The sequence below is a fragment of the Microcaecilia unicolor genome, chromosome 9 (genome assembly GCF_901765095.1).
Source record: "Microcaecilia unicolor chromosome 9, aMicUni1.1, whole genome shotgun sequence".
Lineage (NCBI taxonomy): Eukaryota > Metazoa > Chordata > Amphibia > Gymnophiona > Siphonopidae > Microcaecilia > Microcaecilia unicolor.
In genome coordinates, this window is record NC_044039.1 from 14,398,329 (window position 1) to 14,412,161 (window position 13,833).

At 45.2% G+C, this 13,833-nt stretch overlaps 1 protein-coding gene across 1 annotated transcript in view; it reads left to right on the forward strand.

The window, feature by feature from the left end:
* The window catches only part of OTOGL (otogelin like), a 168,070-nt gene that overhangs the window by 106,985 nt on the left and 47,252 nt on the right, over positions 1 to 13,833 (forward strand). The window contains exons 36-42 of the mRNA XM_030214750.1: positions 261 to 2,893; positions 4,521 to 4,698; positions 5,178 to 5,320; positions 9,095 to 9,118; positions 9,232 to 9,324; positions 10,539 to 10,728; positions 13,166 to 13,380. Coding sequence (XP_030070610.1) covers positions 261 to 2,893; positions 4,521 to 4,698; positions 5,178 to 5,320; positions 9,095 to 9,118; positions 9,232 to 9,324; positions 10,539 to 10,728; positions 13,166 to 13,380 — 3,476 coding nt within the window. The remainder of the gene's footprint in view (positions 1 to 260; positions 2,894 to 4,520; positions 4,699 to 5,177; positions 5,321 to 9,094; positions 9,119 to 9,231; positions 9,325 to 10,538; positions 10,729 to 13,165; positions 13,381 to 13,833) is intronic.

Below are 13,833 nucleotides of genomic sequence, written 5' to 3' on the forward strand. Positions count from 1 at the left end.
GGAAACCCTTATTTCATTGTCAGATTGTGTTTATGGAAATTATTGTTTTTTGCAATTTACTTATCCTCCTTTTGCCTTTCATTTGTTTGCTTGTAGTTATGTGCTAGTTTTTTGTGTTCTGGTTATGTAACATTATATTCTAAACTGCCTTGGTATTCATTTGAAAGGCGGTATGACAAATGTACAAATAAATAAATAGCTATGATTTGTTCTTTGTTTTTATGTTCAGTTTTCATAACAGTTAAATATATGTTTTACAGGCATCCCCGTGAAAACCACAGAAGCAACGGCTGGAACAAAACCTCTGAAAACAAAGCCCACCATACCAACATCTCATGCCACGATTATCACAGAGGGAACTCCTCAGCCAATACCTTTCATTGAAACTACGTTCACATCCACTGCTACTGAAGGACAGATAGGGATTGTGTCAACTCCTATAAGTCTTATTGCAAAGATAACCACAACAAGATATACAACCTTAAGGGGAGTAAATGCTACCTTACAAGCTCTGTCAACTAGTATTCATACACTGGAGTCACCAAATGCAACCACCTTGTTAAGTTATCCTTCCTCACCATTTTCAGATACTATGAAGACATCTACAGTAACCCACAGAACAAGTCCTATTCCACAAGCAACAGACATATCTTCAACAAGAGTTCCTGCTACTCTACAAACACCAACATTAACAGCCATGACCAGTCGTCCACCAGCATCAATTCTTACATCAACCCTTCCACTGGGCTTATCAACAGTATCATCTTTAATGCCAACTTCATCTCCATTAGAACCTGCAATTGTATCTACAACCTCGGCAACCTCAAGCTCAGGTCTAGTCTTTGCTGCTTCTGAAATACCTACAAGAATTTCAGGAACTGGAAGGCCATCTCAGGAATCTACAACAGTACTTTCATCATCACCATCAATCACAGTACCACCTACATCTACTTCAGTAACTGACAAAACAAGTTCAACACAGTTTATACCTTTACCATTAACATCCAGTTCGGTTATCCCATCCTTATCTACTACGCTGTCAAGAACAACTAACTTTACCCTGACTCAAGCTAAAGTTCTCCCAACCTCTAGTTTTCCACTCACATCAGCAGTTTCTCACACATTTTGGGACACTTCTAGTCCTACGATTTCTAAAACCACTTTTCCTCATTTCCTCACACATCCCTCATTGCAGACAATTCAAGTGACATCTCAAATGTTAAGAACAACTAGTTCTTTGATTGGAACCTCTTTGCTGAGTACATCCTTATCCTCAACACAAAGTCCTATGACGCTCCCAAAACCTACCACAATGTTTGGAACTGTAAGATCACCTTTTACAGGCCTGTCATCTTCATCTGCATTATTATCTCCAGTTACTACTAACGTGTCTTTATTAAGAACAACGTGGTCTTCCACAAGTCCTCTTTCAGCACACACAGTGCCTACCTTAATGTCTCCTTCACGGACGTCTGAAAAACCCAAACCAATTAGTGAAGTCATGGGTTCCTCTACAGCTCTTTACATTAGCCCTTCTACTACCTCTATATCTGTTCCAACTATTTCTGAAAAAACAGAAATCATGACAAGAATGAGTTCAGCAGATATCCCGTCTGTGCCACATGTTACCACATTTCCAATTTCATCTGCTTTTGAAATACCTCGAAAATCATTCAGGACTACAACATCTGCAATAAGTCCATCTACTTTAACCATAAGCTTGCCAACTACTTCACCACTGACTAGAAATATATCTAGAACAACAGATAGACCATTTACGGTGTTCAAGACTGCTTCTTCATTATCAACAAGAAACAGTTCTTTAATGTCTACCACATCCACACTACTGTCGACAGCAAAACCAACTCTTGCCACAACCTCTGCTATAACACTTCAAACAACAAGACCTTTTGTGGTTTCTTCAGTAAACATAACTTCAACTTTGATATCAAGTTTAACTCAAATCCCTACCACAGGAAGATTGTTGAGCAGTCTAGATTCATCGCTTCTAGCCACTTCAGTCATTCCCAAAAGCCATACATTACCTAAAAGTACACTTGTTTCCCCAAGTCCTCCTAGGTTTAGCTTTGGGAGTCTTTCAACATTTTCCACAGCCTCATCTTCAGCTTTCCGCACTTCTCAGCCTTCATTAGCAACTGCAACCACTCATTCCGCAATGCCATCTGTAACCCAAGGCGTAGGCAAGGCTATCGCCACCACTTTCTTAACTGTAGCTTCCCCTAAGTTAAAATCTACTACTTTATCCCCCTCTACAACTAGAAAGACCACTGATACTTATGTTAGCTCTTTGGACCTTTTCACAACCCATTCTTCAATATTAACGCAAGGTACTTCTCAAACATCTACGCATACTTCAAAAATTACATCAAGTACCACATCAATGAAGACAACCAATGCCTTGACTACTTCAGTTGTGACTAGAAAAGAAGTAAAAACTGTACCTTCTGGGGTATCAGAAACAAAACATATAGCAACCACTAGGAGACCTGCGCTAGTGGCTGAAGAAACATCTAGACCACAGTTAATGACACCTTTGGATACGGCAGCTTCAATTACAAGCATGACCAGCTTCTCAACAGAGAAACCAATGCATCCTTCTAAAGTTACTAACATAACAGTATCCGACTGGTCTAAAATCCCACCACAAAAAACAAAACCTTTCCATACGTTGACAGAACCAGAACTTGTGGTGACTTCAGAATCAGGAAACATTACTTTTACAGATTCCTCTCACCCTAGCGCACTGCCTCTTGAGACACTCACGCCATCAACAGATACTGAAATGACTGTAAAGATGACACCCCTCACTGACAATACTTCATTTGGCACAATGACTCAAGTATTAGTTTCTACAAGCCCATCGCAATGCCTGGTATGATCAGTTTTATCAATCTACCATGTGCTATTTTCCTTTCTACTTGTAACCTAGGGGCCCTTTTACTAAGCCGTGTAAGCTTCGCGTGCCCAATGCACCCCAAAATGGAGCTACTGCCTGGCTACCACGTGGCTGTTGCGGTAATTTCATTTTTGGTGCACGTCTGATACGCGTTACCGAAAAATAATTTTTATTTTCAGATGCGTGTATCGGACGCATGCCAAGTGGCATTTGACGTGCGTATTGGATGCGTGCCAAGTGGCATTTGATATGCGTAGATCATTACCGCCCGGTTACTGCGTGAGACTTTACAGCTAGGTGAATGGCTGGCGGTAAGTTCGCAGACCCAAATTGGATGCGCAACAATTTTGATTTTGCCGCACGTCCATTTTCGGCAAAAATTTAAAGAAAGGCCTTTTCTACAGGCGCGCTGAAGAATGGATCAGCACGTGCCCAAAACCCACACCTATACTACCGCAAGCCATTTCTCAGTGCATCTTAATAAAAGGACCCCCTACTTCTTTACCTATTTCTGACAAATGAACAGAATACCTATAGAATTAATCTCTCTTCTTCTTAGGCTTTCTTTATATTCATATATTATTAGCGTACGTGGTTCTGGATTGTCGTTTTGTCAGCATATGGTAGGGCTACTGTTTGTAGGAGTGGAGCAGTGGCTACGGCGACCTCAGGGGGGTGGAGGGGGGAGCGTGGCGGTGAGGGCGGCAGGGGCGGGGCCCTGGGGGCGGCCTTGGCCCGGGCCCGGCCCAGTCTCTCGGTGGCCCTGTGTCCCGCCCTCGTCTGACGTAACTTGCGCGAGGGCGGGACACAGGGAGGGAAGGCCCGAAGGCAGGCGATCTGCAGACTGCCGCTGCTGCGCTTCTTTCACACGGGTCGAGGTGAGGCGCTATGATTTGAATTCAGGGGGGCCCAGCCCAGTGGTGGACTGAGGAGGGCGGCGATGATGACCTCGGGGGGAGGGGGGCAGCGACGGCGACCTTGCCCCGGGCCCGGCCCAGTCTCTCAGCGACCCTGGCTGCTTCTTGTGATCTTGGGCAAGTCACTTAACCCTCCATTGCCTCAGGTACAAACTTAGATTGTGAGCCCTCCTGGGACAGAGAAATATCCTGAGTACCTGAATGCAACTCACCTTGAGCTACTACTGAAAAAGGTGTGAGGAAAATCTAAATAAATAAATATCTCTGGCATTTAGGCGTAAGTGCTTGTGGCTAACCACATACATGCATATCTGACCTGTTACACTACTATTTAATAAAGGAAATTAGGTGCCCTCAAAATCACTCTGGGTTAAACATGAAATGGAGAATGAGAAAGTAACCCAGTCAGCACTCTTTCCTCTAAACTGAGCGGGAGTCCTCCACTGCCAGCGGTGGTGCTGTTTCACTACCACATTTTCAATAGTGAGGGACTGGAAAGCTCTGCAGGATTCCGTGGAACCCTAGCAATTGAAAACACAAAATCGAAGCACCACCCCCTACTGGCAGCAATACAGTTGGAGGACTCAAGTTAGAGGGAACAGCTGAAACTATGAATACCACGAAGGGAACACCTTTGGAATAATTCTACTGCAAAGAATTAATTTGTTCTCTTTTCTTTACGGCAGCCAAGGTTTCTGGAGCCTGTAGATGGATGCAGTCAGTACGTGTGTATTAATACTGAATGGATGCTGTACAACGTTTCAAGGAATTGTCACAAGGGCATGGAGAAGCCGGACTGCGGCTTTCGAGGGATGCCAGTTCAAGTCAACAGTGACAGCTGTTGTCCAGAATGGGAGTGTCCTTGTAAGTTTAAAGACACTGATTTCTTAAGCGCCTCAGTAGCCACTAACTCCTGCAGTATGTCCATCCAGATTTAACACGGATAGCGTTAGAAAGTGGGTAATTCTCTACAGGTTCAGCAGTCTACCTAATGGGATAAACTATAGTCTATAATTAATGCCAGTTAGTACCAAGTAACACCAATGAAATCTTATAATTGTGGTGCCACGATCTGAGATCTCCCAACTTCTTTGAAAAGGGTTTACCACTTGGTTTGACAATCTATAAGGAATGCACAGGTTTCATGAATTAGTTCGATAAGTCATTTTTAAAGGAAAAATGACTTTTATGGCCAAATCTACATTGGATCCTTGGAAAATCCGAAACAGAGATTTCAGACCTTCTCGGAACTTTCGCACTGAAATCCACCTGCTTTGACTGTCTTTAAACTGTTCTCTGATCACCTCCTCCGTGTCTTATGGTGAATTCTGTTTTCTCCCTAGGTCTCTGTTCTGTGCTGTCCGAGCTGAGTATTATCACTTTTGATGGTAATAACGTAGCTCTGTTTGGGGCTGTACCTTACATTCTAGTCAGACTTCCGACAGAAACAGTTGTAGCTCACATTGACAAATGTCCCCCTAACCTTGTAAGTACCTCTTAAAAAATATGCAAAGAGTGTTGAAAACGTCTCCGCATTGTTAATCTTGGATCCATATGGTGGACTAGAGTGTACTTTGTTAAATAATTTGCTTTCTTTATTTAAAAATGTTTTATTTCAGACAAATGTACCTTTACTGTTGCAAGTGTAATACTTGTTTAAAAGTTGAAACTAATAAATATAAAATAAAAAAAAAAGAGTGTTGAAAACGAGTTCTAAGTTCGCTTCTACCTAGTCTACGCTCTACTACTACTAGACATTTCTATAGCGCTACTAGGGTTACGCAGCACTGTACAATTTAATAAAAGAGGGCAGTCCCTGCTCAAAGGAGCTTACAATCTAAAGGACGAAATGACAAGTTGGGGTAGTCTAGATTTCTTGAGTAGTGGTCAGGTGCCGAAGGCGACATTGAAGAGATGGGCTTTTAGCAGGGATTTGAAGATGGGCAGGGAAGGGGCCTGGCGTATGGGCTCAGGGAGATTATTCCACGCATGGGGTGAGGCGAGGCAGAAAGGGCGGAGCCTGGAGTTGTCGGTGGTGGAGAAGGGTACTGAAAGGAGGGATTTGTCTTGAGAGCGGAGGTTACGGGTAGGAACGTACGGGGAGATGAGGGTAGAGAGGTAGGGAGGGGCTGCAGAACAAAACCCAGAGCTACATAAATGGTGAAATCCATGGACAGAGACCTCTCTGTCCATTGGTTTTATTTCATGCAGCCAAGTCAGGGGGCTGTTGGGTTCCGACCCACTGTTATTTTCTCATGTGAAACAGGGGCGTAGCCAGACCTCACGGTGGGAGGGGGCCAGAGCCCGAGGTTGGGGGCACATTTTGAGGGCCGCCCCACCGCCCCCCCCGCCACACCTCGCCTCGCCTCCTTGCCCCCCTACCGCCTCACCTCACCTTGCCTCGCCCCCTCACAAACAAATACCTTTGCTGGTGGGGGTCCCCAACCCCCACCAGCCGAAGCCTTCTCCAGCGCGGTCTCCGGCGCAGCTGTGTTCTCTGCCTACCCCCTGCTCTTCTTCATTCTTGCTCCTCCTGTGCACGCTGACGTAGCGTCAGCGTGCACAGGAGGAGCAAGAAGAGCTGGGGAGCAGACGGCAAACGTGGCTGCGCTGGAGACCGCTGAGCGTCAGCGTGCACAGGAGGAGCAAGAAGAAAGAACAGCAGGGGGCAGGCAGCGAATGCGGCTGTGCCGGAGACCGCGCTGAAGAAGGCTTCGGTTGGCAGGGGTTGGGGACCTCCACCAGCCAAACCAGGGGCCCGGACAAAATTTGTGGGGGCCTAGGCCCCCGTGGCCCCCCATAGCTACGCCCCTGATGTGAAACCAGCCAGAAATGACTTCTGGACGGTTAACTCACCTGTTCAGGTCTAACTGCTCATTTTCAGTGGCTCTTCGCTGGTGAGCACTGCTGAGAATAATCGGTTAGCGCTGAACTTAAAACTCACTATTTTGGGGGGCATTCTGGGGTGGAGTCAACACTTGGCCGATTAAATGCCGATGTTCAGCTCTTAACCGGCCAGGGAAACCGCAGAAATAGGATCACTTAAAAAATATCCAGTGGTATCCCATTCCCGGTTCTGAAAACCCGGAAGTTCCATGCTGGTGCCTGCACGTGGCATGGCATTGAATTTCTGGGTTTAATGCCAGCGGTGTTCAGCAAAAACGCTAATCACTGCTGCCACTGCGTGATTACCACCGAGTACACTCCGGCGCTACAAAAATAAATACATTTTTGTAGTGCCGGGAATGACAGCACGTTAGGGGTGGCAAGTACTGTTAGGCTGCTGTGGTAGCCTAGCGGTACTTCCTATTTAGAGAGTGGTAAGCCTGCGTTGGGCTTACCGCCGCTTAGTACAAGGGGGCCTTAGTGCAGATTCCTACACCCAACTCATGCCTGCTGAAACCTGGCGTAAATCCTGGCACGCAAGTTAGGTGCACAATTCCGGTATTCTATAACACTGAGCTTAAAGTTTTGGAATGACCCTGACCCCACTCCCAGCCTGCAATTGGGTTGAATGCAAGACACCTTGGGCATACAGCGTTATAGAGTGTAGTCAGATTCACACACAAGTCCAGATTAGTGCCAATTAATGTCAGTAATTTATTAATGGCTCATTAACTAATTAATATATTTTTTTGCTTTTATATATTTTGTTTCATTGTAGCTTTGTTATATGTGTGTTACATGTGATGCTTCACTTTATGCATGTTCTGCTGTAATCCGATTAGATGAATTGGATAGGTGGAATATAAGTTCGATAAATAACTAAGTAATTTGCACGCGCTTCTGCCCTGTGTGCTCATATTTGGGTGACCTGTATAGAATGCGGTGGGCAATGCCATGGAATATCCACACATAACAGCAACTAAGGCCAGATATTTGCCTTTTAATATCAAGCTCGCATTCTTTATCAGGGTTATACTTTTGCGTTTTCAGAAACAACAACAAAAAGGAAGGGCCCAAAGTGGGAGGGCCTGGACCCCCCTCCTTCCCTCCCAGGCCCCCCCTTGACTATGCCACTGATTGTTACAGACTTCTTCAGCACTCTCTGGAAAGTGCTGGCTGATACAAGGGTGGAGATGGATGCTATCTTGAGATAGCCCACTCTCTGGAATACGTTAGGAAAACTGTCTGAATAGTAGCACTGAGTATTCCTGATTAATTTAAATGCCGCAGCCAGCATTAAAAATAAAACGCCAAGGGGCCCTTTTACTAAGGTGCGCTGAAAAATGGCCTGCGCTGGTGTAGATGCGTGTATTGGATGCGTGCAGGTTCATTTTTCAGGGTGCCTGCAAAAGAGGCCTTTTTGGGGGGCTGAAAATGGACGTGCGGCAAAATAAAAATTGGCACGTGTCCATTTTGGGCCTGAGACCTTACTGCCATCCATTGACCTAGTGGTAAAGTCTCACGCGTTAAGTGGGCAGGAATGGTCTACATGTGTATAATGCCGATTACCACCCGGTTAGCGTCACGTGCCGTAAAATTTCCAGCGTGCTTGGTGGACGCATGTAAAAAATGAAACTACCATCCAGGCCACGCGGTAGCCATGTGGTAGTTCAAAATTGACACACTTAGGAGCCAGGGGCATAGCCAGACTTTGGCGGGAGGGGGGTCCAGAGCCCAAGGTGAGGGGGCACATTTTAGCTCCCTCCCCAGCGCCGCCGACCCCCCCCCATTGCTGAGCCCCCCCCGCCACCAACTTTGACCCTTCCTGCCATTGCCGAACCCCCACCACCAACTTTGATCCCCCCTGCCGATGACCCTCTCGACCCCCCTCCTGCTGCCAACCCGCCGTCGCCAACCCGCCGTCACCTACCTTTGCTGGCGGGGGAACCCCAACCCCACGCAAACCGAGCCGAGGTCCTTTGCTTCCCAATCCCGTGCAAGGCTTCGTTCTAGTTCTGTTTCTGTGAGTCTGACGTCCTGCACGTACAACGTGCAGGATGTCAGACGAGAATGAAGCCTTTAGCGGGATTGGGAAGAAGATGACCTTAGCTCAGCTGGCGGGGTCCCCCGCCAGCAAAGGTAGGCAACGGTGGGTTGGCGGCTGGAGGGGGGGTCGAGAGGGTTGTCGGCAGGGGGGGAGTCTAGGGGCAAATCTAAGGGGGCCCAGGCCCCCGCCCATACTGGCTAAGCCACTGGTAGGAGCTTAGTAAAAGGGCCCCCAACTGCAGTATTTGGTCACGTAGTTTTAGCTTCGTCAACATTGTAGCACATTTCAAAGCTGGGATCTAATTCATGACTAATCTTTTTTTTTCAGAGCTCAAACTCAATCAGGAAACTAGTGAGTATTTGATTAGTTTTTAAATACTCTTTCTTAATGACTCCTTTACAACATAATGTTAAAAGTGAAAACCATAACTCACCAAATAGTGTCTGTGCTTGTTTCCAACTCAGGTCCCGGCGGGAGGTACATCAGGGCTGTGTTTTAAAAAGCTGAATGTAACAACGCCTGACTTCAAAGTTCTTATCAATCGCTTAGCAAGGAAAGTGAGTAAAAAATAGACTCCTCTGGGGCAATTCTATAAACAGGTGACTAGAACTATGGAGCACATGCATGCGCAGTGACGTGTGTATATGAATTAGGCGCTATTCTATAAAGTAATGCTTACGTGCTATGGCTCGTAGATGCAAGAGGTGTACATGTGGGCAGGACTTGGACAGATCATGGGTGGGACGTGGGCGGAACATGGGTGGAGCATGGGCAGGACATGGGTGGAGCACGGGCAGGGCATGGGTGGAAAATGAGCGGAGCATGGTGGGAACATGCGCAGAGCATGGGCGGGACACGGAAATAGCAGCACCCTGTCTGGTGCTTCCTGGGATGCACTGGGTGGGGCTTCAGTAACATATAAGGGAGAAAGAAACCTCCTTTTATGGTATTGAAGCCCCGCCCAGCGCAACCCTGGATGTACCATACAGGGTAGGACACTGCCATTTTGAATGCAGCGCTTGCAGGAGGAGGGAGTGGAACTTATTCTGTAACTTGTGCATATGAATTTGGGTGTCCAGCTTTGTAGAATTAGGAGAGAGGTGTGGTAGCCGTGTTAGTCCACTCTTAAAGGTTATCAGTAGAAATCAAACAAAATAAAACATGGAAAAGAAATAAGATGATACCTTTTTTATTGGACATAACTTAATACATTTCTTGATTAGCTTTCGAAGGTTGCCCTTCTTCCTCAGATCGGAAATAAGCAAATGTGGTAGCTGATAGTATATATAAGTGAAGCTTCAAAGCATTTCAATGACAGTCTAGCAAGGTGGAGGTGGGTAGGGTGTATGCATGTATTCATGAAATACTTTGATGTACCCATGCATACATCCTACCCACCCCCACCTTGCTAGACTGTCATTGAAATGCTTTGAAGCTTCACTTATATATACTATCAGCTACCACATTTGCTTATTTCCGATCTGAGGAAGAAGGGCAACCTTCGAAAGCTAATCAAGAAATGTATTAAGTTATGTCCAATAAAAAAGGTATCATCTTATTTTCTTTTCCATGTTTTATTTTGTTTGATTTCTATTGATAACCTGATAGAATTAGGAGGTAATGCATAAAGTCATAACTGTTGGGCTCAAACCTTTTGTACGGTTCTATTGTAGAGAAACTGAAGGTTTTATTTATTTATTTTTTTATTTTGATGAAACTTGTTTCCTGGCTATTTCTTGCTCAGTCATAAAACATTTTCCCATTATTTTAGGTAGAAGTGAATTCGATAATTCAACCCTTACCTTTCTCAAAGCATGGACTCTGCATTCAGGACACTGGTGCAATGTATGTCATGAACACTCCAGCAGGAATCAACATTAAGTGGGCTCATCTGACTGGCATTATAGACATACAATACGGCTTTCATTCCAGCTCTTCTACCAAGACAGAAGGACTTTGTGGTGAGACTGGATTATCTATTTAGTACATAAGTACATAAGTAATGCCATACTGGGAAAAGACCAAAGGTCCATCGAGCCCAGCATCCTGTCCCTGACAGCGGCCAATCCAGGTCAAGGGCACCTGGCAAGCTACCCAAACGTATAAACATTTTATACAAGTTATTCCCGAAATTGTGGATTTTTTCCCAAGTCCATTTAGTAGCGGTCTATGGACTTGTCCTTTAGGAAACCGTCTAACCCCTTTTTAAACTCTGCCAAGCTAACCGCCTTCACTACGTTCTCCGGCAACGAATTCCAGAGTTTAATTACGCGTTGGGTGAAGAAAACTTTTCTCCTATTTGTTTTAAATTTACTACACTGTAGTTTCATCGCATGCCCCCTAGTCCTAGTATTTTTGGAAAGTGTGAACAGACGCTTCAGATCCACCTGTTCCACTCCCCTCATTATTTTATATACTTCTATCATGTCTCCTCTCAGCTGTCTCTTCTCCAAGCTGAAAAGCCCTAGCCTCCTTAGTCTTTCTTCATAGGGAAGTCGTCCCATCCCCACTATCATTTTTGTCGCCCTTCGCTGCACCTCTTCCAGTTCTACTATATCTTTCTTGAGATGCGGCGACCAGAATTGAACACAATACTCAAGGTGCGGTCGCACCATGGAGCGATACAACGGCATTATAACATCCTCACATCCGTTCTCCATACCTTTCCTAATAATACCCAACATTCTATTCGCTTTCCTAGCTGCAGCAGCACACTGAGCAGAAGGTTTCAGTGTATTATCGACGACGACGACACCCAGATCCCTTTCTTGGTCCGTAACTACTAATGTGGAACCTTGCATGACGTAGCTATAATTCGGGTTCTTCTTTCCCACATGCATCACCTTGCACTTGTTCACATTAAACGTCGTCTGCCATTTAGCCGCCCAGTCTCCCAGTCTCGTAAGGTCCTTCTGTAATTTTTCAGTCTTAATTTTGGAGTCTTAGGTATCATTTTTGGTTCACATTTTCCATGGTTATGTCCAATATTTTATTTTATGTTTGTGGAACAGTCTCTAGCACTATGGACACATAGATAACACAATATAATGGCAGAAGGAATCATTAAGACAAATCATACAGGTTGCATGCAACAGCACTCTAAGGAGAGCACGTTCTGGAAATGTCTAGAAACAGTTTCTGGAGATCAATGGAATGCCTTTCTGAAGCTTTGGAATTCGTTGCCAGAGGATATGGTTACAGCGGTTAGCATATCTGGGTTTAAAAAAGGTTTGGACAAGTTCCTGAAAGAAAAGTCCATAGTCTGTTATAGAGATAGACATGGTGAAGCCACTGCTGTCCCTGGGCTAGGCAGCATGGAATGTTGCTACTCTTTGGGATTCCGGAATCTTGCTACTATTTGGGATTCTGCCAGATACATGTGACCTGGATTGGCCACTGTTGGAAGCAGGACTCTGGGCCGGATGGAGCATTGGTGACCCAGTATGGCTATTCTTATATTTTAAGTATATCTTTACATGGGAGTTGAGGGATGAATTTTATTTATTTTAAACTAGGTATTTATATTCTACTTCTACCTTAAAGGCAGCTTATAATAAGAAATAGATCTTCCCCATTCAGGTAACAGATTAAAGAACTCACAATAATATAAAAATACAATACGATCCATCATAAAAAAATATATGTTGCCTTGTGGGAAGAGGGAGTTTTGGAGAGCATTGACAGCAAATGAATAAAGGATGGGAGCTTAGAGTGAACCAAGAAGAGTGGAGGAGTGGCCTAGTGGTTAGGGTGGTGGACTTTTGTCCTGAGGAACTGAGTTCGATTCCCACTAAAGGCACAGGCAGCTCCTTGTGACTCTGGGCAAGTCACTTAACCCTCCATTGCCCCATGTAAGCCGCATTGAGCCTGCCATGAGTGGGAAAGCACGGGGTACAAATATAACAAAAATAAAATAGATACTATTGGAGATTCTACATGGAATGTTGCTACTATTGGAGATTCTACATGGAGTGTTGCTATTCCACTAGCAACATTCCATGTAGAAGCCTGCGCGGCCACATTGGTGATCTGCAAGGGCTGACTTCTACATGGAATGTTGCTAGTGGAGTAGCAACGTTCCATGTAGAATCTCAAATAGTAGCAACAGTGGAGGAGTGGCCTAGTGGTTATGGTGGTGGACTTTGGTCCTGGGGAACTGAGTTCGATTCCCACTTCAGGCACAGGCAGCTCCTTGTGACTCTGGGCAAGTCACTTAACCCTCCATTGCCCCATGTAACCCGCATTGAGCCTGCCATGAGTGGGAAAGCGCAGGGTACAAATGTAACAAAAAAAAAAAATCTCCATCTCTTTCAGACTATTTATTAAGACTTTAGCTCTGGAGGCAAAAAAGGAATGTCTGATTTTGGCTATATAATTCATAAGAACGTTTATGTTAAGGTATTTGCAATGGAGACCCGAAAGATGACCTGAAGATGTTGAACAGGACCATAATCACAAATATGGAAGACATCGACGCCCTTATTAGAAGTTGGGAAATTGAAAAATCTGTGAATGTGACCACCAGGAGACCAGTGAGGAACTGTACTGAGGAAAGCTGCACCTACTGTATGGAGCTGTTGAACAGAAACACGTTCGCCCCATGTCACAGCAAAGTAAGGACAAATAAAATAGGCCAAGATTTGTAGAAAATGTACACTGCAAACTCCTTTTCGTACTGGAGAATTTTGAACCTTTTGTAATCCTGCCAGCAGAGTCAGCGAAAGAAAAGACAAGAAAATTATAGTCACATCAGAGCCTAAGAGAGAGAGAGAGAGAGGGAATGTCAATTTGTACCTGTGAGGGATAATTTAATAACAAGTCCAGAACCATGCCTTTGTAAAGTGTATTTTTTCAAGGCAACGTGGAGGGCCATAATCGAACGGGGCCGGCCATCTCTAAGGGCGGCCATCTCCGGGGACGGCCCCGTAAAGTGGCGCCTCCGACCGTATTATCGAAAAAGATGGCCGGCCATCTTGCATTTCGATAATACGGTCGGGACCGGCCAAATCTCAACATTTGGGCCGGCCTTAGAGATCGCTGGCGTTAGAGATGGCCGCCATTGGTTT